Source organism: Xiphophorus couchianus, chromosome 21 (assembly GCF_001444195.1).
Source record: "Xiphophorus couchianus chromosome 21, X_couchianus-1.0, whole genome shotgun sequence".
Classification (NCBI taxonomy): Eukaryota; Metazoa; Chordata; class Actinopteri; order Cyprinodontiformes; family Poeciliidae; genus Xiphophorus; species Xiphophorus couchianus.
Genome location: NC_040248.1, coordinates 21,602,598 through 21,630,274, shown reverse-complemented (window position 1 = coordinate 21,630,274; position 27,677 = coordinate 21,602,598). Strand labels below are relative to the sequence as shown.

Sequence of the window (27,677 nt, the reverse complement as noted above, 5' to 3'; positions counted from 1 at the left end):
TGGCTATAGGTTCATTTATTTAATTAAATAATTCACTGAGGTCACTGTTTTGAGTGTACTGATACTGCGATGTGGAATTTGAAATTTATCAGAATAATTTAAACTTCTGAGACAAATTAAAGTTCACAATAAAGTATCTAGCAGCTGAATTTCCTGTTTCAAAATAAAGTCTCTTTCTCCTAGCTTAAATAAGGCATTTCAATAAGTTCTAAATGTATTGACAAATCCATTTTAATTAATTATACTAATTAAAAACTAAACTGGATATAATTATCTATTTAGTTAATTATACGCATTTGTTTGATTATTCCAATGATTTTGTGTATTATTCTATTCGTTGCTTCCAATAGAAGTTTAAACTCTTATGGCTTCATTAGACTATGCTTAAAAATTGGATGTGTTTGATGGTGTGTGTGTGTGTGTGTGTGTGTGTGTAAAGGCAAGTGACCTAATCATTTGGGCGATATAAAACGTGGGGGGGGGTTCTGCACCTACAGTGGTTGTCCTGTAGGTGGCACTGTATTGAGTCCTAGTAAAGTTGCTCATGCAAATAAACTATAATCAGCCTCACACATAGAGAACAGCTTCTGTGTTGCTGTCCACTGTAGCGGCCACTATGTATGAAAGGTCAAAATCTATCTGGTCACTCAGGGGTTAAACCTAGCAACCAATTGCCGCGTAAAGTTAGGTAGTTTCGTAAAGAAGACCGGAAACATTGTTTCAAAGTAAAAGCTTTTCGCAAGTCTTCTACAGCCGATATTGTCTCTTTAGTGCTTTATTTTCCTACAATTGATTCTGCTAATTCGGTTTTGATACTTTGTTTTGAAACAACGTGTTTTAGAAGCTCCAATCGATTCTCTGACACGGGAGCGTGTGCTGCGGCTTTTATTTTGAAGTGTAGCACCGAATTTCCTGTCAGCGTCGCGCTGCTGCAGTGTGAGCAGACAGCCGCAGTCGCAACATCAGCCGGGGCTGTCGCTGCGGTGAGATCCTCCTCCGGGGAGCTAGCAGCGCTGACGGCGCACTCTGGATCCACCTGCCGCTGGATGAAGCTCTTTCCTTGGGCTCCTCGATCTGAAGGCCCGCTGGTAGATGGATGGATAGCCAACCCGGTGGAGGGTGGTGACCTGCCCTTTGCTGCATCTCTGCGGTCTGATCGCGGGCAGACGTGGACGGGGTGAGGACCGGAATGGTGAATTAAAATATTTCTTCTTAACTGATCGGAGGACTGATCGAGTTTCCCACTCGTCTATGGGATGATTTTTTAATTATTTATTTTTTAATTGGTGGTGGAAGCTGAACTACATGTCTGATCGGAGCGGGAGCGGGAGGAGAATGCAGCGCGGCGGGTGTGTGGCGGCAGGTGGATGGCCAACCTGACCGTCTCAGCCGCCGTCCCCCCCCTACAGATCGGCTGGCAGCAGCCGCCGCCTCGGCGCTGGTTTCTCACGGATCAGTGAAAAGGACGAAAAATAACCCAGACTTGAATCGGAGTAAAATAAACAGTTAAAGGCGGAGCCATGCTTCCAGGGGTCGGGGTGTTCGGCACCAGCCTGACCGCCCGGGTGATCATCCCGTTGCTGAAGAACGAAGGCTTCGCGGTGAAGGCGCTGTGGGGCCGGACGCAGGAGGAGGCGGAGGAGCTGGCCAAGGAGATGAACGTGCCCTTCTACACCAACCGGATCGACGACGTGCTGCTGCATCAGGACGTGGATCTGGTGTGCATCAACCTACCGCCGCCTCTGACGCGGCAGATCGCTGTCAAAACGCTGGGTGAGTCCCGCTGCTGGATGCTGCGGCCCTGCTGCAGCTCCCAGCATCTTTGTTTGTGTTTGTCTCTGCTTCAGTCAAACATCAGATGTGACCTTTGTGTTAATGAAAGTCATACCTGGACTCCTTCCAGCAGAAGCACACACTCACACACACACATGGCCCTCAGAGGGAGGCTGATCTAGTTAAAATGTGGAGCAGTGCAGCTTATTCTGGAGATCACGTTCACCGTGATGAATGAACGGTGGCGGCGTGGAGCCGCTCTGCACACACAGGCTTTATTCACCGCTGCAGCCTGGCAGCAGAGCTGAGCTGGAAGCTCCGATAGGTCAGCTCTGTGACTGGAAACATGCAAGTTCTCTACTGCTGCACACCTACAGCAAGAAGCGGAGAACAGGAAGTGACGTAGCAGCACCAGCGCTCACTAACAGAGGCCACACGTCTTCCTGTCTCTCACTTAGCTGCTGATTAGTTTTGACCTTAGCAGATGTCAGGTCTTGCTCTGTTTTAATGACCTCGCAGGTCATTTGAAAGAGATTAGTCTAGCAGTTCACCGATTGCATTTTTCTGGCCGAAAAAAGACGGACTTTCTGATTCCGATTTTGGCCGATACCGATTTTTTTTTTTCTTGTCTGAAAATTTGCTAAATATACAGACAAAGTCGCTAATTTGGCAACAGTCTGTTGATTGTTAACAGCGCATGTGCAGATGTAACATGGTGGACGGCTCTGTGGGTTTATCCATCTAATCATCTAGAAAAGGTTTCATGACAGGACTTGGAGTGTGTGTGGCAGCAGAAAGACCGGTGTCTCCCAGGTCATCTTTTGGGTCAGATTGTGTCACAGATGAGCCGTATCTGATGGATATGCGTCCAGGCTGGGCCCGGCCTGCGTGCCATTCTTCTGCTCTTTCCTCTCGGCTCGTTTCCTCACGGCTTCATTGTGTGAGCACCGCCTGTTCCTTCCCACCCTCCCCTCTTCCTCATCAGCCAGCCCAGGCCTGGTCCAGTTCTGCTTGCTCTCTGCTGGGCCGACCAGTACGAACCACAGTTTGGTCCTTTGGCCCAAGAAGTGCTTTTTGAAGCGAAACCTGTAATAACCAGGTTAGAGTAAAAGCTGGCAGTGACGGCCTCGTGCTCCGGCTCTGACATGGAATCCATCTGGATCGCTGTCAGCTGACCGCTGGAAAATCGGCAGCAGCCTCTCGGATCAGAACGCTGGTCGTTTTCTGACTTCCTGCCCCCAGCAGGGTGTGAGACGAGGAGCTGGCTTTCATAAACATCATCAGGCTTCCTAATCAGAGAAATGTGACCGTGGCTCAGAAGCTTGATTAGCCTATTAGCTTGTGTTCATGTCCAGCAGAGCTACCAGGATGTTTATTCTGGTCTGTGCTGGTTTCACCCAGAGATCCTCCAGATTTTGTCACGTTACGTCTAGATCTACCGCAATAAGCAATAAATTGATTAATCGCATGATAAATTAAAACAAACTCAGTGATTTCTATTTGCATTTGCATGATTTATCGTTTCTCTCTCCAGCAAAAACTGGATGATAAAAGTCTTCAGTCTGGTGCTTTGGTCTTAACTAGCACTTGTTTTGAAGGACAGTTTTGTTTACAGAGACTTCATAATTTATTTTATTTGGGTTTTTTTGTTTATTTATTTTGGATATTTCAAATATCTTCCAGTTCCAGTGTTAAATGATTTCTTTAAATTTAAATCTTATTGATATGTGTTCTTGCATCACTATGCCATGATTACCATTCTATTAGTTGAAAATGGTCTCAAAACAATAATAGTATTGATTATCGCAATAACTTCTGGGACAAAGTTTTGTCCAGCAACATTAGTTGTCGTGACAGACCTGGTAGTGTTGGTCCGTCACATAAAACCCAGAAGGTGTTTTTGTGTAGAATAACAAAAATCTGAAAGTGGGATGAATATTTTTGATATGGCCGATCAGTCCGAGTCGCAACAAACTAGTCGGCGCAGCCAGGTTTGTTGTGTAATTAAGAAAATGAGAACAGCACTGACGAGTTGGTGGAACACTGCATTAGTTGTTCTGGTTCTACCTGAGCTCAGAACCGGTCGGTCTCGCTAGGCAGCATCTCTCTGTGCTGCAGCCAGTTTTCCTTTTCTTTCACCTCCTCGTGTTTCCTTTTCTCACTACAGCAGCATTCCTGAGGCGCCGCTGTCACTCAGGCTTTTATCTCAGCAGCAGTAGTAGAGGATGTCACGCTGTCTGCTACACATGCACACACACACACACACACACACCCTCTGACGCTGATTTGCCGTCTAGGACAGACCCGTGACGGCCTGGGGGATCCTTCAGACCCAGTTTGTTGTAAGGAAGGTGTGATTTCCCAAGACTTACAACAAGGTTTCCCCCAGAAAACTTGCTTAGCCCGGCGGTCATTCATCCAGCGGCCTGCCGTGTTTTTGAGTTAAAAAATGTTTAAAGTTGACAGAAAATTTTAAAATATCACTTGATAATTACTGGTATGTATTATTAAAAGATTGGAAGATACCTGAACACCTACTATAAACGCTTAAAAAATGAAAACAATTTAAAAATACTTTAAAAAAAAAGAAAAAGCAATGCTTAGCCTGGTGGCCCGCCAGACTTATAATACACCAGGGGAAACCCTGCTTACAGCAACATTTAGTTGTTCTGCTGACAGCTTGGTTCATGTGATTTAACTAGGACATGTTTTTTTTTTTAAATAGCTACAGTGTCTCTGCTTTAGCGCGTTTATTGGTTTTGGGTACCTGAAGTCAATCGCCCATTGGTGGAAATATCAAACGTTGCTATTTTTGTGTTGTTCCACTTCATTTAAATAATGTTTTGTTCAGTTTATCAGAGTCGGCCTGAGATTCTCACAGTGTAGCCTATAAACAGCACAGCATCCTGGTACTTAGGTAGAAACTTTAAACAAACATGTATTACATAGTCTAGCTATGTTTTATTAAAACAGAAGCTTTACTGACCTTTTTAAGTATCTCACAAACATGGTGGCGTTAGCTTGTAGCATTAGCCCAGCTAGCCTGTGTCATCTGTTGGCATTTCCTTGTTTCCCGCCCTTCTGCTTCACAGGGAAAGTATTTCCGAACAATGCTTTTGTTTGCCTTGTCGGCTAAAGAGGGTCACTTATATTTTTTTGCGGTTGTACTCGCCATTTTAGTAGAGTCAAAAACTTAATTAGGAGGGTAAGGAGCTGAATCTTTCTGGTACTGCTAGAGAAAGTCCAACGTCTGGGCAAATGTCGATTTTGACTCAAATGAGAATCTTTGAATTATTCATTGTTTAGTTGTGGTTAAGTGAAAGGATTGATCATCTTTACAATCATAGCAGAAAAGGCAAATAAAAAAAGATCTTCTCACCACAATAACACATACAATGAGCAACGTTTGTTGTTCAGTTTTATCTCAAAGAAGCTGCAAAGAAAAAAGGCTCCTAAGGTACGGCTGGTACTATAACCCTGCAACATGCCATCAATACCTCACCAAATGGTGTCAAATTATCTCAAACTGAAAATTAATATTTCTCCTTTTTAGCAGAAGTAGTTTAGGGTTTGTGTAGTTAAAGTAAACAAATACTTCACACCACATGGAGCTGTTGAATTATCACGCAGATGTTCTGGTTTGATAACTCCTCGGTTCGCAGCCTACTTCCTTAGAGGCATCAAACGGCCGTTAAAAAAAGCTCCTCAAGTGTCCTCACTTCCACGTGGACACCATGCAGCTTTAATGCTCCGGTAAGTGGAGGAAAGCTCTGGGTGTCTGAGCGAAGAAAATCCACTTCAGGAGAAGCATAGATTATTTAGCTCTTTAGGAAGGCCGGGCTGTGAGCTGTTGCCGAAAACTCAGGGGAATAAAGACATCCGAAGGAACTGACTGTCTGGATTTACTCTGTGACAAACAGCTTTATTAGGTGGACGTTACACACCGGGCTGTTTTGGTGATTTTAATGCAGCAGCCTTTGGGAATGTGAGAGCTGCGCTGAAATGCAACCCACTGCAGTTTCAGGTGCTCTCCCTGCCTCTGTGTGTGCTTGTGGGAGGCAGGATGTGGTGAGAGAGAAACCCTGCAGCTCAACTCTGTGTGACCGCTGGACTCCTCCAGCAGCAGGAAGTGTCTCTTTAAGGCAGCTCCGGTGTGAAACTGCTGGTGCCTCCGAAGTGCACCAGACTGCGTCGTAACGTGAGATGGACATGTCAGAGGGAGATGGCGGCGGCGTTCTGCGTCAGTGGGGAGTACGCTGCAGCATCAGGCCGAGTCTGTGTGCAGACATGCGTCGGAAAGCTATCTCTGTTTTCATCAAAGTGCATCAGATGTGATTCTGAGCTCCCCCATGTGAGAGGCAGAGCGTATCAAGTGTCTGGTCAGTGTGTGTCTGCATCATCTCAGAATAGCCTGCCAGCAGGACGGGTAGTCTGGGAGCAACCCGCCTGTCTGCGCTGAACGACAACACATCACCGCCTGCGGCTTTACTCTTACGTCTAACTCAGCACGCCAACTCCTCGAATCAATGAGGTTTCCTTGATTGTCGCATAAATATCAATACCTGACAAAGAGAATGAAAATAAGTCCAAAAAAAAAAATCATCTAAGATAAGAGTTTTCCAAGCCAGCCTGACCCAATCTGTCTCCTTGTTTGCTTTAGTGGGATTCATTCTCCTGCCTTCCTTTGGTCTGACCTACAGTCATGAAGTTGCCTTAAAGGAATCTCTGTGGCAACATGAAGTGGGCTTAACGACACATTACGTACAGATTTAAAGAAAATCAAGGACAGATTAGAAACGTGGCTGGACTTATGGCATTGACGACTCATCCAGGAGATCATAACAGAATCCAGAACATCTGGAGCACTGCAGGCCTCACTGGCATCAGCTAAAGGTTACATTGAATCCAGAGTTTCTAAACAGTTCAACTACAACTGAATCAGTTCTAATTAGTGTGAGCTGAACTCGGAACTGGTTCTTCGGAACATTGACATTGCACAACAATACAGCCTAGACATTGACCTTTAAATGTTTACTGACCTAACTGACCTCTGACCAGTTGAATGAAAAACAAATGAACTCTGAACTGTAACTACAGATGATGTCATGGTTGTCTTACACGTCAGCCAGAGCAGAGCAGACATAAAAGTAGAACTGTTGATTTGATGGAGCAGATTGTAAGGAGGTGTATTAAAGGGTCTGCGTCTCTCAGCTTGAACTTGATTAGCGTTGTGATGAAGAACTCCTTCCTGCACTGATTCAACACCTGCTGACACCATTAAACAAGCCGGTTTAAGGCGTCAGCTGCAGATCATGCTAATGCTATATGCACACTACAGTTTTTACCTTGAACATTTTGACTCCTCTTTTACGCGCTGCCTTGTGTTGCTCATGCATAAATCAAACTAAAATGCGTTGAAGTTTGTGCCTGTAACGTGACGAGACGTGGAAAAGTTCACTTTGGTAAATTGGTGTTTACGGCTTTTATTCTAATAAAATGATGATGTGAGATCTTACCACCGCAGAGTAAACAGCACATGACCCGGGTGTTATTTCTGTTAATGCTGACATGCGCTGAGTCATGGCGCTGGTTCGTCAGCGCTCTGATGAGCTTTCAGACACCTGCCTGTTCTGACTGGCCACCCAGTGGCATGCAGCTATTTATAACCAGTCTGCAAAGGGCAAGTTAGCATCATCATAAATACATGTTCCACCTCTGATGCTCTTATGCAAGCACGCTTCAGAGCAGGGATGGGCTGTTTGGCAACCAGGCCCATTTGTTTAAAGGGACGGTGATGCCAAAATCATGCGGATTATACAAAAATCCACATAAATTGGATTGGAGGAAAACACTAAGACAATCTTTTATTGTTTGTTTCCTGCAGATCTGTTCTGTAAAATCTGGTCCACCAAACAGCTCCAGCCAGTTGGGGCACAGGTCGAAGGTCATTATGGGGTGTTTTGAAGTGCCTGGTATTGGCACATTAACAATCAACCTTTTGTTTGCCTCGACAGCTGTAGGGTGGGGTGTCTGTAAATTGGGTTTTCTTTTCAGAGATGCCATCAGTGTTGATGAATTTGGTACCTGCGAGGTGTGGAGGTTGTTTGAACAGGTTTCCTTTGAACCACTTCAGAGCGGTTTTGGCCTGTCTTATGAGGAAACTGCTGCTGCTGTAGAAAAAGATTCCTAGAGCATGACACCTCCAGCTCTTTGCTTCACAGTTGGTATGAGCTCTTTTTCCTGGAAAGCTGTATTTTGCTGACGCTGAACATGTCCGCTGCTCTGGTATCCAGATGAACTTTAGGCTCGTCTCTCCACTGAACATTGTTTTAGAAATCCTGGTGGTTGTCTATGCTCTGTCTGGCAAACTTCACTCTGGCCTTATTTTCATTCTTAGCAGTAGTTACCTCCTTGAAATGGTTCCATGAAAGATGGATGTCTTTATAAAGCCATAAAGGCATCCAGCTTTATAGCAGCAATAGTGAGTGTCTCCTGTAGGTTCCGTATTGACATTTTAGGACATTTGGAGTCTTCCTGTTGCATCTTGCAGTTTGCTACCAGGGTGAACTTTCTAGAATGTTCAAATCTATGCATGTTTGTTGTTTTTCTGAATGCCATCTACTTGCAGACAGTTTCAAGGTGATATAAGATTCATTTTAGACCTTATGGTGCTACTGTCTGTCTTCTTTCAGAAGATATTAGGTTCTTTGGATCTTAACATGGTGTCCACACACTCTTTAATGGTCAGGAGCACATTCTAGATGTCAGTGTAAAAAACCCTGTTAAACTCTGTTAAGGAAACTACTCAGGTATATTGCTTTTATTCAACAAAACACATCAGGTGTAAATTAAATCGATATGAGGAAACCCAACTTCTGATGAAAGCCTTTGTCAGACTCTGCAGTGTTTCTGGCCTCAGACTTGACTGAATCGAATCTGGTTTATTAGAAGAAAGGCTCCTTTCTTCTGATGTTGACTTCTGTTCAGTTTGTTGGCTAAATAGATTCAGAACCTTTGGGTTTCAGTGGATTCTGACCGATTTAGGCCCAGTCAGATCAACACCCTCCCTCATGGCGAGCCAGCCAGGAGAATAGGTCTGATAGAGTGCTATGCTGCCATTCTCATGCCTTCTCCTTTCAGTGTTTTTAGCACAAGGTTCCCATTGCTTCTCGTCTGTGTTCCCTCAGACACCCATTAACATGCTAATGACGGCCTGGGAGCGTACTGGCCGGTGCGGGTCTGGCAGAGACAGGAAGGGACGGGTATACGGTGCAGAGCGGAGAGGAGGCTTGTCATCCTGTGAAATCGCCTTTGTGTTTGGGTTGAATGGCTGGATCGAGGGGAGTTTCTCTTAGTACACCGCCACACCGCGCTTGACAAGTGAGTATCCCTGAAGAACCCGTCTCTTCATGCTTCTGCATGGAGCCAGAGGGATCTCTGCGGCGGTTCATTCCAGATGAACTTGGATTGGAAGCTTTGGATGGAGGATCACATTGTGGTGGTAAATCCCAGGGCCATGCAGAGGGCAAGCTTTTCAAACGGGATTTAATCAGACGCCGGCTTCTAGTATGAAATAATTCTGCATCATTAGGCAGACATCTGAAGAAGGATTTCGTATCTCTCTCTGAGCAAACTCAATTGAAGGAAAGTGAGTATTTGCTTTCAGGGATTTTCGAGGGTCAGTGCTTTTATTTGGGCAGAAAAACGACAGAATCAAAAAAGAGGAAAAGAAAATTGTCATCAAAGACCCGTAGCTCAGGGGTTTTCCAGTGATGACCTACTGTATGTCCTAATATGTGATCAAACTCACAGTGAGTGTGTGCGGGGCTGGGTGTGTGTGTGTGTGTGTGTAGAGATCATTTTCAGTTTGTCATGCATTGCAGACAGAAAACAAAGGCTCTGCCCTAATGATTGTGTAAGTCATGTGGCCATTCGTGTGAAATATGGCTGTAAAGGAAATCATTCGTCATTAGACAGTGGGGGGCGTAACAAGCGCTTGTGATATTAAAAAAAGCCACATTCCTTCCATTTAAAGGCATTTCTTGTAGTGCTTCCTGGTTGCAGTCAGCATGTGACTTCATCCACTTGTAAGGCAGTTTTTAGGGATGTAAAAATGTGACTGTATGGACTGATAAATAATATTAACATTGCTGTAGTCAATAAGGGATATTTATTGATACTATATTCCCTACCCTACCCTTTTAACACCATGAAAATATGTCCACACCATTGACATTGTTTCTTTTCTTCACCTAAAAACTCTACAGTCCTGTATTTCATCATTATCAATTTCAGATGACCAGACCCTTCACATCCCAAAACACACACAAATGGCCACGAGACGGAAATATCCATCAACTATTAATGTTGGTCTAATTTTACTGAGGCTGACTTTAATAATTGTCGGCCTCAGTAAAATCACAAATTTTACTGATTTTTGATCAGTAAAATCAGAGATAGGACTCTGATTTTCATCATCCGACGGTGCCGTTAATAATAAAATATCTCACGTCATTACTAGGTATAAAAGCAGGTGCCGCATGTTGGCTTACAGCATGTCAGCTTGTTGTACCTATTTCCAAAACTCTTATTTTGAAGCGTCAAAAGAATGTCTTTGAGATGTCAGTCGATTAAAAAAGATTACTTGCTTAGGCTGAACCAACACAAAAGTGGTACCGTTAATACCAGGCGGTTGCATCAGCTTAGACGCAGCTCCCTGTCTGTCTGTGGAGTTAGGAAATCACTTGTGTAATTATCTTGCACAAACACACCACGTCCTGTCCACCTCCGCCTGCCACACCTCTCGACTCTCTTTGAATGGTTTTTACTGACTGGTGCCCCCAGACGTCCCCAGCTCTTTCCTATTAGACCAGACCTGCTCCAATCGGTTTTTCAAGAATCAGCCTGACTGTGCTTGCTAATTGGCCTGCAGGGGATGGAGGGAGGGTGGCAGCTGCAGACATGAGAGAGGACGGATGTGTTGAAGTTGTCAGTCAGAGCCTCTTTATTTTTTCACCTTTCTGCCGCCGGTTCTGTCACTTTTTCACCTACACGTTTATTTTCTTTGATCAGGCTGGAAGAAACAGCAGAACTCTGATAATTACTGACGAGCTGCAGATGAAATCATCGTATTTCTAAAGCAGGAAGTGAGGCTTTGGTGTACGACAGTGAAGTGCTTCTCACTTCCTGTTATGTTGACGTCTGTGTGATACTGAAGGTTCTTCTGATCACTTCCTGCTTTCAACACTCTCAGTGTGTAATGGCTGTTCACTGAGGGAAGAATGTGAGGATAAGATGCTTTTGTTTAGTGGGCAGCCATCTCTTTCCATCTGCAGAGCTTTGCAAAAACTACTCGTACTGAACTTTTTCACTTGACCTCAATTTCCAGCCTACAGTAGAACCCTGGTATGCTAACCAGGGGGTAGCGAACCACAGCCACCCACGAATGGCTGAAATTCTCCAAGACTTGAGACTTCCTCTAAAAACGCTTATAACTGCTTATTTTAACCGTTCAAACACCAAATATACCTGGGTATGCATGAAGGCGCAATGGAAACCATCTTAGCTCTACCATGCAAGCTAACATCTATAGTCTTCATCATCTCCACTCTTGGGGGTACAACCAATCAGCAACAAGGAAACTGAATGCCGTTCCTGGATTGGCTGCCTTGCAAACGCCAGCTAGTAGCATTGTGTGTAGGTATAACAACTTCCAAATATGTATTTTATTCATATATTTTAAAATGTTCTCCAAAAAAATCTGCTTTTCACAGAAGAAACTGTGAATAGTTAAATATGTGAATACTGGACCGTGAGTATCCTGGAGTCTGATGTATGCTAGATTTTATGTGATGGACCAACACAACGTAAAGCATCATTTTGACGAGGAAGGAGAGGATGAATGGTTTCGAATTTGTTTTAACAAATCTTGAATCTGAAAAGCAGATATGTGGAAGAAGGTGTAAGCTGAACAAACAGACCAAAGTTTTAGGGTCTAGGTATGCATTTTCTATGGTAAAAATACTTTCAGCTGCTATTTTAGCAAAAAGTGGTTCTGCAAACCGTTGACCCTTATATCACTTGTCTTGTAGAAACCACACCAATGGATAAAGCTGGGTTTTATGGGTGTAATTTCAACAATTCATCTTCTTAAAGAGACAGTAATTCAGATGGCTGGGGCACTAACTTTTAATCCTACATCTACGAGTCCATTCAGTAGATTTCTATCTGGTTCCACCCCTACCATGACGTAGAACTGAACATTTTAAATACAGTTTTCATTAAGGATCAGTTATGAATTCCTAATGGTGAGCCAGAAATAAACCGTAGTGAAGTTTTACACAAATCAGCCGATCTGTCCCGTCCAGATAAACTCCGAAAGATGCAAATAAGTGTTTGCATGCAGAGTATTTATCCTCAGCTATTTAAAGACGCACTGGAAACATCGACAGATCGTTTCTTAGAAAGGCCAACCCATACCGGTGTGTATGAGTGGCTGTTGCATTAAGTTTTACAATCAGTTGGATTATTTCCACTACTCTTGGCCGTGTTCTGCAGACAGTGATGCTCAGTCAGCATTAGCAGGTAACAGCAGTTTCTTTGGCTGTGTTCTCCTCACAGCTCTCAGCAGGAGTGCTTTGCATTTTGTATCTTGCTGATCTCCTAAGCACACAGCCGTTATCACACTGACCTATATTAGCAGGCTGGACCAACCTGAGCGGTCAGGGATTCGCCGTCTCAGCCTGTCATACTCCATATGAAGGAGACATGCAGTCAAAAGTTAACGGAGGACACTTTGGTTGGTTTATGTAACACCGCTGTTGGTGTCTCTTGTGGGTGACTCAGACCGCCGGCCCTTCAGACAGAGCTGCCTCACGCCTCAGCGGTCACATTGTTAGTGTGTGCTGCTTCCAGCAAACGGTGTGTAGAGAGATTTGAGAGATTGTTTCCCCCTAGCTATGATACCAGTGACCCCTGGGAACACACTTCACATTTTTATGAGCCGTGTTTGTCGTGTTGATGAGCGTAATGTTTTCTCTTTTGCTACAGGCACTGTTTTCTGCTCCATACGGTCTAATATAATCAACAGTTTAAAATCTTTTTGATATGTCTGGCATTTGTTTACAGTGTTTACAAAACAATATCATCTTGGACATATTGCGACCTACATTGTTATGGGTTGCACTTAGTAACGCTAACCATATTAAGCATGCTGTTATGGGAGCTAATTAGGGAGGTAACAATACAAAAATTTGGGCCAATAACAATATAAATACGACATAAATGCTGCTGTTATGACTGATGACTAATATTTACTGATATCATACATTGTGCTTTCAACACAGTTTAACAGTGATCATATGGTTTGCATTACCACTCTACTTCTGATACACTCCCCATAATCCTGCACTGCAAATGCCGATCAAATACCACATGACCATCTACCCACCCATCCATCCATCCATCCATCCATCCATCCATCCATCCATCCATCCAAAATACATAAAGAAATTGCTTTGCAATATTGGCCCAGTTTTACTTATCGGACCCATATGATATGTTAAAAAATAACTATTGGCTGACACAGATGAAGCTGACATATTGTGCGTCCCTACTGCTAATTCCTAATGTTTAAAAGTTTATAGTGTCAACACTGCAATGATTTTGTTTTCAATTAGTAGTATTAGTTAAATTGTTACAAGAAACCTCAGTTTCTAAATCTGAGGTTTAGAGACTGAACCTCAGATTCTAAACAAATCAAGTTGATTCCAATAAATCACACTTTTGTTGATTTATTGGTGGTTTTTACTGTGAAATCAAAATCAGATGTTTAGAAATTTGATCATCAAAAAGTGACCACAGATTCTCGGATAGGTGCTTCTTTGAGTAGAAATTACCAAAATACTTGCTTCTATTTTTAAGCAAAAAAAAAAATAGTGTTGTAATTTTTAGAAATATTATAAAAATAATTCATTTCAGACTCTGTTCCCGAATTATGATACTTCACTGGCAGTTCTCAAGGAGAGTTTACGTCAATAAAGAAAATATAAAAATTGCCTGTCACATTTAAAAGAAGAGTGTTCATTCTCTGACCTCATGGTCTGACTGTTTTTAGTTTCCTCTCTGTTATGTTGATTCTTTAGGTTGGTTTTTTTTAACCAGCTGACCTTTGTGTCTGAACTGCCAACACATACTCTGTAGGTAATAAGCTTACATGTTGGCTCCTTAATGTCCTGCGAGTCATGCGTTCCATAAAAGAGCTGTGTGTGTGGAACTTTAGAAGTGTGTGTAGCTGTGTGCAAGAAAAAAATGACCTACTTTAAAGTGATAAGTGTTAGCTCACTGCGGCTCATTAGCATCCTGAGCCTCCTCTCCTCTGCTACCTCCTAGCATCTTTCAGTAGCTTCACCAGACACAAAGATTCCCTTGATGACTCCGACAGAATCTGCCAGAAAAACATGGGCCACATCATGTGCTGTTATTTTTAAAGTCCTTACTCTCAGTTTAGACCAATTCACGAAACTAATAGTGACTAGAGACGTACTAAACCAGAATTAGCATAATACGTTAGCATTTATTGCAGCTAGCATTACAAAATCTGCCACCTCTATGTTGGTATACCGGAGAATGTGGATTATCTTAACTCTGAGACTTCCAAGTGGCTTTCGACATTTTACAAATGAAGCCTGTTTCATAACAAATGGAGATTGAAATGGCAAAAGGGGGAAAACAGAGCAACTTTCCTGAAAGTCATTCCACTTTCCTGTTATCCACCAAAAGTCTAGCTCTATTGCACAGCCTGGATGAACTGTAGACTTGTCTTAACATGTTGAAAATACAGTGTCCTTTTAAAATGTGTCATATATTTCTGTGCTGCCTTTGACATTAAAACATCTCTCTCATACTGGAAACGGTTAACACTGAATCTTCTAGACTTGGTAACAGCACAAACCTGGTAGCACCGTGTATTTTTATTGACTGAGTTTTTACATTTTTGCTAAGCAGCCTGTCACCAATTTAGACCAATTAAGTTGAAAAAATATGTTGAATCTTATCTCAGCCCATTCATAATTATTTAATGGGTCAAGAAAAATATTTTAAATCATAGCATTGTTTATAACCAACTTACAGCTTAGGGGCAGTGTGACAAAATGGCAGTCACTGTCCGCTTTAATCAAACTCTCGTCCGTTTGCTGTTTGGTTTTCATGTTTTCTTCAGTGGTTCTTGATGCAGCGCCCTCACAGGTGAAGAGATGAACTGCTCAAAGGATTTCCTTGAGTGCACTGTGAAAGTGAACTGGACCAACTGAAAATGTAACAAATGTTACAATTTTGAACTGAATCTACCAGACTATCAGTTGTAAAAACATCTAATCTTTTTTCTTTCTTGTGAAATATGTTTTTAACGTTTTTTTAAAATAAGTCTTTGTTACACACAGTTAATGACCTTTGTCCTTTTAGTCTCATTTAGCCTGCACAAAACTGTCACTTAGAAGCAGTTTCAGCTCCTGCGTATATTTTCTGACCGCCTCTACAGACGTGATCAGAAGAGCAGTCTGTTTGAAAAATAGCCAACCCTCAGCATAAATTTTCTTTACTTTATCCTCCTTCAAGCTGCATGGATTGACCTTGTAGTCATGCCTTTGTAATTAACTAGCTGGGTGGCCCACAAAGACATGCTTACACCACAGCAATTCATTAACATGTCAGCAACACAAAACCGACCTTTAAATCACATGAATGTGGCATTTACACGCGCTAAAACCTGAAGTGCCTCTGAACGGCTTTCCTGGTTTCCCTACACCCGACGAAAGCAGCTGTGGGCCGCTCTGATGATAAAATGCAAATGTCACAGGGAGGGTGTGAGTTGGTTCTTTGTGAGGCTGCAGACAGATCCATCAGCAGCAGCACTGGCTCAGCTGTTTGTGAGCTACTGGGGCTGCTGCTTGTGCATGTGTCAGAATGATTAGAAGAGGAGAAGGGAAGCAGCTCGGTCCAGCAGTTAATCAGACCCAAGAGGATCATGAGCAGCGGGTTACTGCAGATGTAAGGCTTTGAAGACATACACATCCATCTACTTTTACTATTTATTTATTTGCATGCAAGCTCCATGGACTTTACAAAGAGGTCATCTGTGGATACCATCAGTATCTATGTGGTGTGATTGGGCTTGGACAGGACCCTTGTTTGGCTATAATCCATGCCAAACAAGCCACTCTGGTACTGAGGTTAATTGTGGTACTTAGACACATTGTGGAATGTTAACCTCCTTACATTAGCTGCAGGTTAGAGCAGGCTGAGTGAGGCTAATGCTCCCCATTATTCATGATTCTGCTGTACGCTAATGGACCTGGAGCTACATTACAGACAGTGTACACACTGCAATGTTCCCCTGTCACCATGTCAGTATGTCAGCTGTCCTTCATGTGGTAGCTTATTGTTTCAGATTGCATGGTGGAGTATGTGTTTTGTGGGATAGAAATATAAAGATATTTTATAGAACAACTCAATTTATTTCTGAGGTAAATCCATAGCAACAACTGTTTACCATGTTTGCCAGGAGTGCTACACTTTAGCTATGTTAGCGAAGTTTGAATAATCTTGGAATAAATTTTAGGCTGACATTATAAACCAAAGTAAAAGACTGTAATTTTCAGAATTTCTTAAGTGATACATTTAAGAAAAATGCATGTTTTTAAAATACAGCTTGACCACGATTGATCACAAAGCTAGTGCCCACTAGCATCATATCTTTAGCTAAAACTGCTGTTTTGTGATGGTTTCTTTCTTATCTTAATATTAAAAACTTCCAGACCCCAATTAATTTTTTTAGTTATTCTTTATCCAGTAGCCCATTTATCTTATATTAGCTAATCTAATAATTAGTATCTAACTTTTTTTAACTATAGAGAGTATGCAACAAGTTTGTATTTAGTTACAAAGAGCGTTTATCAACTCTGAGAGCTTAATCCCAGCTTGCATGCCAATTTCAGATGTCAGCATAGAGGTACTAGCTATGATAAAGTTATATTAACCTTTATTCTTATGTAGCATCTGTATTGCAAGCATGTTTGCCTTTTCTTCCCAACAATCTCTGCTTTATAATTGTTTTATGGTAAATTAGATTTGTATGATCAGTGTATGATTTGGAAATCAGTCCCCACTCCTTGTTTTCAGGGAGCTGAGAGCAGAGAGACAACATATAGGCCAAGGTTATAAACCTCTGCTGAATGTGATATGTCCTCAAGTAATTCTACTTATTAAAGTCACTCCATTTTAATCAGCTTAAATCTCTGTACCAAAGGTACTTATCACATGGTCGATACACTCACAGCAAATTCGCGCAGCAGTCCAGCCTTTCATAACCCACTGGATAAAAAGTCATGTATTAGCCACATTGCCGAAAAAAGTAACAACTTGTAGTCCAGAAATTACAGTATTTGCAGGTATTTCTGTGAAACGTGGAAAATCCACGATTAATTTGCATATCTGAAATATTCAAAAGTAAATACAACTTGGGAAGCTGAAATATCTGGCATTAGGACCATCCTTAGAATTAGACACATTCTAGTGAAAGAAAAAACCTGATAAACCAGGACTGAATCATTCCATACTATTCACAGATTCTTTTAAAACACATTTTGTGATTCATGGAACTTTTAATCAAGTTGTGAAAACAAAAGATTTGTCTTTTTTTTATTTTTGAGCCCAATAAAATATAGTGGCTCATTTCCTGAGCTGGTATGGCCATTACTCCATCAGTCTTCAACCTATAGTGCAATATTTTTAAGTCTGTTGCAGGCATTAAATTCTCATTCATGAAAATTTAATTTAGACTTTCTTTGTGACTATAATAATAATAATAATAATAATAATAATAATAATAATGATATTTTGTTCTATGATCCCCAACTTTAATAGAAAACAGTGTCATAAAGAAAATACACTGAGGTGTTCAGAATCAATCTGAGGCTGCTAGCTTAAAACTAAGGAAGGAATTCTACAGTTCAGCTTAGTAAATTCTTGCTAATCAGCCAGACATAGGAAACCTTCCTCGAGGTTTGTATTACTGTAATTTTTTTGTATCTTTTTGGTGTCTTTTTTTCCCCTTCCTCACCTCCTCCCTGCTGGAGCACATACACGACGCAGCATGCCAGATGGTTAGACCTGCTGACCTGTTCTAGCTTTTCTATTTCTAGCATAACCAGGCAAAGAGGCCTATTGTTTACACTGTTGGCATTAAGCTTAATCCACAAGCACCCGCTGCAAATTCCAGCTGCTCCCACTGGACCACATTGCAGATACACTGGATGTATGCAGATGTTACCTTGATTTGTTGTCCTCAAACAATCAGAAAGCATTTAACTTTTAAAACTCTTAAAAAAGGTCTAAAACATTTTACTTTTAAGGTGTTCCCTCACTGCAGCCAAAGCCCTCCTTCGTCTCTAGACCATGTCCTATTTGTGTGTGTTTCTGTGAACACTGGTACTCAGCGTTATAAACCCTGAGTCATGCGGAGAGGCCCAGACGATGAGCTCGGCAGTGAGCCAGGAGGAGCAGTGGAGTGTGGAGATTTGTCTTTCAGTTGTAATGATGCATCCACTCACCCCTGGCCAGAGTTCCTGCCTGTGTTGGGTCATTTCTTTCTGCTGTTGTCCAACCAAAGCATCCCAAGGCCTGCAGGACTTGCGAAACTAATCGAATCATTTACAGATGGCAGTTAAGACAGTTTTTAATCAAAGATACTTTAGCTTACACCATTGCTGTTGAGGATGTCTTGTAGATCTGCGTGCTTAGCTAATGGACCACATCTCACTCCCACAGCAGTGCAGTCACCACCTTAAATTTACTGTTGGAACAAATCTCCTTTTGGTCATGCAGGACTTAATTTACATTCAAGTATTCTCAGTCTTTTGTTTTTTCTATGACTACCAGGACTTTAAAGTCTAAGCCTGGCGAACTTGATCTGTTAATTAAAATCAAATCAAAAGCTTATAGCAGGAGATAACACTGAGGAACTCACACTGGGAGTTTGGTTGTAAGTATCAGTTGACTTGTGTCAATTGGCACCATTAACGCTGATGGTTTCTAGAAGGGTCACTGGATGATGGGCGTTGCAGCGGTGGGTCCCAAACACAAACTACTGGTGACCATAGTTGAACTGGAGCAATACTGGAATATTTTATCAGGCGTCCTATATGTTGCTGATCTCTGGTGTCCTCCTGTCATTAATGCTGCCCAGAACGTAACTATGCAAAGGAGAAACCCTTTGTTTGGCTTGTCTAGAGGTGCTGTCATCTTCTCTTGGCTTAAAAGCATTGAGATACATGAGTAGTAAAAATCTTGGTAACACTATATTTGAAGGAGTGTGCATAAGACTGGCATAATACAGTCATAAAATGACATAACATCTGTTAGGAACACAAAGAAACAAAGAAGTCTTCATGAATGGTTATGACTGTTGTCATGAAGTGTCATTCAGTAAATAATGGCACTTTTAATACAAAGTTGCACTAAAAGTTGCACCAGACGTCCATTAAAAGTGTCAACTTTGCATTATTTGGTAAATAATGACACTTTTAATGTAAAGTTGTATTAAAACTTGCATTGAAAGTCCATTAAAAGTGTCAACGCGGACGTGGGACGATTATATTCGCGCACACCTTTCATACAAAACCCATCTCACTTCAGTATTCGTCACGCCCCTTCCAGCCAGGGTTTGCCTCAACGCCCTCCATCCTCCATTTTGCTTTTACGAAACAGTCACGGAGACAGCGCCACACCTTTCTGCAGAGAGCAGACAAAGACGTTACAATTTACATCCAGGAGATTTTAACCATTTGACAATCTTTGTAGTTATTTAGTGAAGAATCATACAAATGTATAGTTACTCCTCACGTATGGATACAAAAGTCAGACATTTGAAGGAGATTAGTTGAATCGAGACATCAACATCGCTGTCCGAGCGCATTTCTGCATAAAGCACAACAAACTTCATGAAACACTGCACAGGACTCTGTCAAATTAGTTTGACACACTTTTCCTCCTCTGCTGTCAAAAAGAGGAGGAGGAATCCTCCTTGTGAAGGAGATGATGCAATTTTGTCACTCAACTACATCAGAGAGAGCTGATTTTGACACTTTAAATGGAGAACTTTAAGTCCTCCTCTATAAGAAGGAATGTCAACACACTCACTGTGTGAGTGTAGCTTCATCATCATTCTGTCACCCAGCTAACATGCCAAAGTCTTGACCTTTCAAGCCTTTGCTCATGAAACACAAAAAGTAATTGCCAGTATTTTTGATCTGACCCTGTTTCTGCCTTCATAAAGTTCTAACTGAGAGCCCCACGAGACATTTTAGTATTTAGTCTGTCAGTCATAAATTGTCATTTATTTTTGAAGCCAGCTTTGCAAAGTCTTAGAGCTGCATATGAATTCCGGTAAAACATCCGATGGGTTGGGAATCTACCAAGGAGCGAATTCATCTTTTGTGTCTCCGCTAGCAAAAACAAATGAGTCAGGGGCTCCTCTGTTGTTTCTTGGCTTTGTGTGTCAGCTTTGGTTGGAAACTGGATGGGGGCGCTTCTCAGAACTGGGGCAAATAGATTTATGTCTTGACCTAGCCAATTGGAGCTAATAGCAGATTAGGGGGCGTCCACATCCACAAAACTGTTTGCTCACCCATGACCCCTTAGGCAGGACTAAAGGAAAAGCAGCACTTCCCATTATGAGTGCACACTCTCCATCTAATCATATAGCATATTTCTGAGTGGCAAACAGAATGAAAATGATGAATTAAGCAACCAGAATGTTTGGCCCTGATGTGGAAACATTAAAATTAAGGAAGGACGTTTGTGCGTGAATCTGAGTCCTGTGTTTTGAGCAAAGAAAAAGAAAACAGTAACCAGACTAGGTAGTAGATTAATAAACTATTAATCCAGTATAACATATTAGTTTTTGATAATAGAATAGAATAGAAATATCCTTTATTGTCCAATTCAAATGTAGCAGCAGCAAAGTGGCAGTAGGTTCACTCAAAGATAAAAGCATAAAAAATGTATAACATTAAGAATAACTTACTGTACAGTAAGGACACAATTAAGAACATAAAATGCAAACATCCAATACGTTCCTGGTTAGCATGAAAAATGTTTTAAAGAAATCCCCACACATCCCGGGAGCCCCAAGTATTTGGGAGCCACCCAGGAGTCTGTCGGTTGAAGCTGGACTGCTGTTATTGTTTTCTAATGTCATGTTCTCCATTTGAGCTCTAATAGAAAATCTCCTTGAATCTGCCTGTCCTCACATCACTGACGCGTCTCCTGTCTCTGATGGGTTTGGGTTTTGCTTGTAGCTGTCGGCCATTTGATCCACTTTAAGAGATTTTAATTAGGTTCCATGCTGTGTCTAAAGCTTCTTTCTACTCTGTTTTTTTTTTTTTTTCTATCAGCCTTCTACTGAGCCTTCAGCTATACCAGTTGATCTTATCTAAGCTCTATGATCTCTGCTGTCTTATACCCTCGAGTTCTAATCCGGTCATATTTTGAGCCCTCTGCTGTATAAATTCTTCCAAATTGCATGTAAGGATTCAAATTTAAAGTGACATCTTCCCAGTTGTTGACTACCTGTTAATATTCCCAGGATTTATAGAACACATTCACTATTTGCTCTGTTTTTCTAAAAGGTTGCTAGCGTATATACTTTCCTTGACTCGGAGGGGAGAGCTTGTTCCATTCAAAAATCTCAGCGTCAGCTGTTGTAGGAGTTGCCTCGTTTTGCAGGGAGGCATTGTTTCCTAGTGGGAATGCATGTTTTCATTCACAGGAGGATGTCTGTAGATGTTGCTAAATCTACTCGCTTCTCTTTCTTTTCCACACCTCAAGTTCGACTCTGCCGTAGGAAAGAACACGAAAAACTGATTTTGCAACTGAAGAACGCAAAAGTCATTATTCTGTCTTTTCTTTTTAAAGGTATTGGCAAGAACGTCATATGTGATAGGACCGCCACTCCTTTGGATGCCTTCCGAATGATGTCAGCTGCTCAGTACTACCCAAAGCTGCTCAGCATTATGGGAAATGTGCTGCGTTTCTTGCCGGCCTTTGTTCGAATGAAGGAACTTCTGGAGGAAGGGTACATCGGAGAACTTCTAGTCTGTGAGGCCCAGGTATGATGAAAAAAACATTTGCTTGCTGCTTTACAGCGAGTCGTTTCTTTTGTTGTCGCATTGCTCATATTTCTTATAAGATAAATAGTTAGAGAAAACATAAAGGATTTTGATTTCACTTATTTTATGACTCATTCTTGGGTTTCTTTGCAGTAAGAAATTGAAGCAATAGCAAAAACCTTGACATATTTTTCTGTTTTTTTGTCACTAAGGTCCACAGTGGCAGTCTCTTGGGGAAGAAATACAACTGGAGCTGTGACGACCTGATGGGAGGCGGTGGACTGCATTCGGTGGGCAGCTACATCATTGACCTCCTCACATTTCTAACAGGTCAGCGTGCAGTCAAGGTGCACGGCTTCCTAAAGACTTTCGTCAAACAGACGGACCACATCCGGGGCATCCGTCAGATAACCAGCGACGACTTCTGCACGTTCCAGATGGTGTTAGAAGGAGGCGCTTGCTGCACTGTCACCCTCAACTTCAACGTCCCTGGAGAGTTTCGTCAGGAAGTGATTGTCGTGGGAACCGTCGGGAGGCTAATGGTCACCGGCACGGACCTGTACGGACAGAAGAACAGTGGCGGGGGGGGGAGCGGTGGCGGTCCTGAACTCCTGCTCAAAGACACCACTCCTCTTGAGAAGGCCTCCTTGCCAGAAAAGGCCTTTAGTGACATTCCATCCCCATACCTCACCGGGACAATCCGCATGATCCAGGCTGTGCGGCAGGCCTTCCAAGACCAGGATGACCGGCGGACCTGGGATGGGAGGCCCTTGACGATGGCTGCCACTTTTGAGGATTGCCTATATGCTCTTTGCGTGGTGGATACAATCAAGAAGTCCAACCAGTGTGGAGAATGGCAGAACATTGTGGTCATGAAGGAGGAACCGGAGGTCAGCCCTGCCTATTTGATCAGTGAGGCAATGCGACGCAGTAGGATGTCACTCTACTGTTAACATCTGGCTGATGTACAGCTGTGGAGGACCGTGGCCTTGGTCAAGTTCAAAGTTCTTTCATAGAACTGCTGGATTTAATTTATCTCATCTCTAGTTTTATTTAAATGTGCGCTGTTACTGTTACAGAGACTTTATGCCAATGTGATGCAGATATCTGTGGTTTTGTTGCCTCAGCAACAGGGGGGAAAGCTAGGTTCTTAACAATCAAATCTGTATTTATAAAAAAACTCCACCTGCTTTTTCTTTTACATTTGATAAGGGACTCGAGTCCTTCTGCTAGATGTACTTGTAAACCAGACTAATTCACAAAAGAATGACATTGGAAGCGTATCGGGAAATGAAACTACTTGTTGGTTAGCTGGTCAGTCAGTAATGACAGCCTGTCAGAAACCTGCTTCTGATCACTCCATTCAACAAGCTCACACTTCTGTGTCCTGATGCTTATTACCATCCTGCTGGCTGCTTTATCAAACAAGTATTGTGCATCCTTTCCCTGCATTCTTTCAACGACTTCATGACTAGGAGTGGAAACACAATACCTTACACTGTGGGTCCGAGCAAGGACAGCCAAGGAAGAATGAAATTGTTGCTGTACTCTGAAGTCCTTGCTTGTTTTACCAAGTCAACATTTGAAAAGTCAGTGCGCTCGACAGTCTCTATCTGTTTATTGTGCATTCTACCGTTTGTGTGTGAAACAACAGTAAAAAATAACACATTGGCTGGTGGGTAACTCAGAGGCTTTAACATTCTGGTTAATGTATGCAATATAAAACGGCTGCAGCCTTAAATAAAGGGTTAGACCACACCTTACACATTTTATGCCTTTATGCAGTTGGCTGTGCATTAGCCTTTTATTTCTGTACGGGTGATCAGTAGTGATACTTGGATGTTTCCTCAATTTATTGCTTTTACTTTCTGTTCATGGGTGTAGTACGTTGCTAATGCAAAGCTAACCTTAACTGTTGCTGCAAGCAAATATAATCCTGTTCAACATGCCTAAACGTACAGTAAAAATTAACCATCAACCATTGACTACATAAACAAATACATGAGGCTCTAGTTGGTACGGTTGGGTATAGTCTGTGCTTTTCAGTGTCATTAGGTCCTATGTAACCAGAATGGCTAACAGTGTTAATTTTTGAATCATTTTCAGACTGTCCCACTCTGAACTCTATCGCTAGCGATGATTAGAAGCTGTTTACATTCCTGAGATGTCAAAGAGGCTTAATCTGTGTTTTACCTTGAACAAAGTTAGTCATTTTTTATTTTCTTACTGCTCTCGCTCTTTTGCTGTATTTCATTTGTACTTGGAAGTCAGAATTTCTGAGTTCCAAGTTCAAGAAATTAACTAGGGTGCTCCCTAAGTCAGAACTTTGACTGAAAATTTTGTTGATTTCAAAGCCAATCCTAAGCTTAAAATCCAAAATGGCTGCCAGTTGTATACAGCACAGTGATGGCTGTTGAAATAAACTGTTAATTTGCAGTGCTGATACTTTGTTTCTTAATAAATCAGAAATGGACTCAGTTCTGCTAAACCTTAAAGAAAGAAAGTGTTACTATTGTCTTTAAATTCAGAAAATACCGAGAAGTATATTTTTTTGCTAATATTGCTAACAACAGTTAGCAGTACTCACCAAAATCTCAAACATTTTCAGAACTGCAACAAACACCTTTAAAATTGAAGTGATTACGCCCAAGTCATAGTTTTCTCTCAAAAGCAAATTGAACATATTAACATTGCTTCAAGCTAAAGGCAGCCATTTTGATGAACAAACCACTGGCAAAGCATAATGGTAAAAGCGTAGCTGGCTGATAGCAGAGTATTTTATAGCTAAACTAATCACTTGTGTTAAAAATATGGTGAAAATCAAAGTGGAACTTAAAATTATAACACAAACACATTAGTTTCTAAATGAATGTCAATGATTGATGTTTACGGTTTGGCTAACACGTTAGCTTTAAATCTGGTTGTAATTAGCGCAGTGCTCGCCAAAGAAATTAGCACAAGGACGAGGATTGAAACCACAGGAGGCCTGTGCATGTCCTCTGGAAAATGTTTTTTTAAAAAGCTCTGTGGGGTCATGTTATATTTAGAATTGTTAGCGACTCCTTGGCCATTTTCCTGAAAAAGCTAGCAAAATAGGCTGAAGTTCAAGTTGGTTTGAAAAAGCCAAAAAGATGTTTTTGTTTTGTTTGTTTATGCATCGCTATTCTCATGTTCCATCTGCAGTTTCAAGTACAAAAAATGTTCTGGAGTACTATTTGTGTAGCAACTACTGAAAATGTACATATGAAAAATATTGCAAAACAAGTGTACGTCTGAACAGTTAAACAAGTACTGTATGTGTTTTATGTGTAAAAACCAAGGAACTGGAATGTGTTTCGATACGTTTTAAGGTATTTATTGTGTGGTTTTGATGTTTTACATTTTCGTGGACTGACCTGCAGTTTATTTGTGAGATTAACAACAGACTGAGGCCTTTGGAGTATTCAGCTTCTTTGTCTCCCCCCCCTTACAGAACCAAAATAAAACAGTTAAACTCACTGAAAAGCTTCATGTTTGCTGTTAGGCTGCGGTGTGGACCACAGCCAGAACCCGACGTCGCTGCTGAAAACCGTTTGTCTCAGACCGCTGCGACATTTACAATCTGTGACGACTGTTTGCTGAAGACTGTCTAGTTTGTTTTATTGTAATTATTTTTCTTGTGGTTTGCCAGGTTACAGCATGCTTCCCTGAGGTCAAGATCCAAACTGTTTTGCACTTTCATCTGAAATACCTTTGGACAAAAAAAAAAAAAAAAAAAAAATCTACCCACCAAATGATGCACCTTGGGAAAACAAAGTCTGAGCTCAACACAGATAAGCTATCGCTCTTCAGGATAAAAGATTGGCCCTTGTGTACCAAACACCTTATCAGAACTCCATACAGACTTTCCCCCTTTGTCAGATTAGAAATTAAATGTAAACCTATAAAACCTGTTGTCAGGATGTGGGCTTATCTCATGAGGTTTTATTTCACTGTCATGTTTAGGCTTTTATTTTTAAAATTAAATCAGCTATTTCATCGACTATGAAGGCACTTTGATATACTGTAAGTCCTGAACTGGTAAAAGAAGAGCAGTAAGTTGCTCCAGTGATGATCTTTTCCTCATCAGACATGTAAGCTCCGTTATACACTGTGGGATTTATGGGAATTCATTCTTCATTTTTCATTATTTCCACCATGTGGATGAATTATGTTCCCTTTCCTGTCGGTTAAACCAATAGATGTGGTTACAGGGTCTAAAATGTATGAGCAACCCATCAGGGAAGTGAGATTGCATGAACATTTTGATGTTGAGTAACTTGCAAGAACTGATTAAAATTGATGAATTTAAATGAAAATGGGTTTTATTTCCAGAATTTTAGTTTAAAAGTGAACACACTGGATGTGTAGAATAATTAATCCCAGAGTGATGCATTTTAAAAGTGTATTTCTTTAAATCTTTATCATGGCTTAAATCTAAACATAAACTAAAATCAGTTTCTATTGAGAATTTAAAAAAATTAAAATGAAAAATGACCAACCTGGGTTCCAGGCGTATCCATTCTTCCACTCTGGATCACTGCAAAAACAGAAATCCGGGGAAAAAATAAAAAATAGTAAAAATAACATTTCTGCTGAATAGAGGACTTTGGATCACAGTCCATTTCTTCTTCCCCTTTCTGTCATCTCTGATTCAGATTTTTCTTTTTTTTTTTTTGATAGTATACTTTTTTCCTTCTACTTAACTTTCTATGAATATGCTTGGATGCAGCAATTTGTAAACAGCCAGCTTTGTCTTGAGTACCTTCATTATGGAGGCTGTCAGTTATTGTTTCCTTTATAACAGTTGAGTTGGCAGTCTTCCTTTTCATTGGCCATGCCATGCAATTTCTGTATTAAAATTGATTTTTAAATAGCATTTAGAGGAACTGAATGACAGGTGTTTGTTAGCTGAATAATACAGTCGTCTATAAACAATAAACTCTAAGGAATTAAATTTGTTTTTATTTAGCCATGGAGGATACTTAAGGCTAATCCCTGTTTTTTCTTCTTTTTTTTAACACACCTCTTCCGTCCACTTAACTTTCCAACAATGTGCTTGGACATAGCATTCCAAGTCTAACTTTTTGAGTTAATCTAATGTAATTGATTCCCCTTTTAATTTATATTAATGTGCATTTTTACACATCTACCTGAAAACAAGGCCAGCATTGTGATAGATATTTTTTACGGTGAGTAAAGCCTATTCATTTCAGATATTTTCATTTGGCCAACAACACAAAGCTACTTTTCCCTATTGCTGGTCTGGGATTGGACATTGAAAACTGGTGAGTATGTGGATGGATGGATGGACGGATGGATGGACGGATGGATGGATGGATGGATGGATGTTTTGTCAAATCATATTGCTACATATTTAGACATTTGTCTAAATATTGTTTTTCTTGTTAGAGTGGTGTTGACCTTTGTATTGACATTATTTGAAAGTCTCTGTTGACCCCTGCTGGAGGCCGGTGGTGTTGCATCACTCCTGTGAAAATGTTGCCCAAATATTACTGAGGTCAAATGTTACTGAGGAAACAGTATTGCTGACCTCTGACCTCTGTCAAATGTTTCATCGCTTCTTCAAAATGCACTTTAAATTGGACATTATACATGTGTGTGTGTGTGTGTTTGCAGGTATGTATGTAAATATTTCCCAATATGCTATAGAGTATATTGATAAGTCTAGAGTTGTTCACACTTTTTTTTTTTTTTTGT

At 41.3% G+C, this 27,677-nt stretch overlaps 1 protein-coding gene across 2 annotated transcripts; it reads left to right on the top strand.

Moving 5' to 3' along the window:
• The first annotated feature begins 933 nt into the window (after positions 1–933).
• Positions 934–25,435, top strand: gfod1 (glucose-fructose oxidoreductase domain containing 1). Of its 2 annotated transcripts, XM_028005161.1 has the most exons (4): positions 934–1,192; positions 1,297–1,773; positions 21,745–21,938; positions 22,151–22,891. In XM_028005161.1, the coding sequence occupies exons 2-4, from the start codon at positions 1,521–1,523 to the stop codon at positions 22,889–22,891; spliced, it is 1,188 nt and encodes a 395-aa protein (XP_027860962.1). In that variant the 5' UTR covers positions 934–1,192; positions 1,297–1,520. The 2 variants fall into 2 exon arrangements, with proteins under 2 accessions (XP_027860962.1, XP_027860963.1); XM_028005162.1 differs by lacking the exon at positions 934–1,192 and having other exon boundaries at positions 1,521–1,773; positions 22,151–25,435.
• Positions 25,436–27,677: the final 2,242 nt, after the last annotated feature.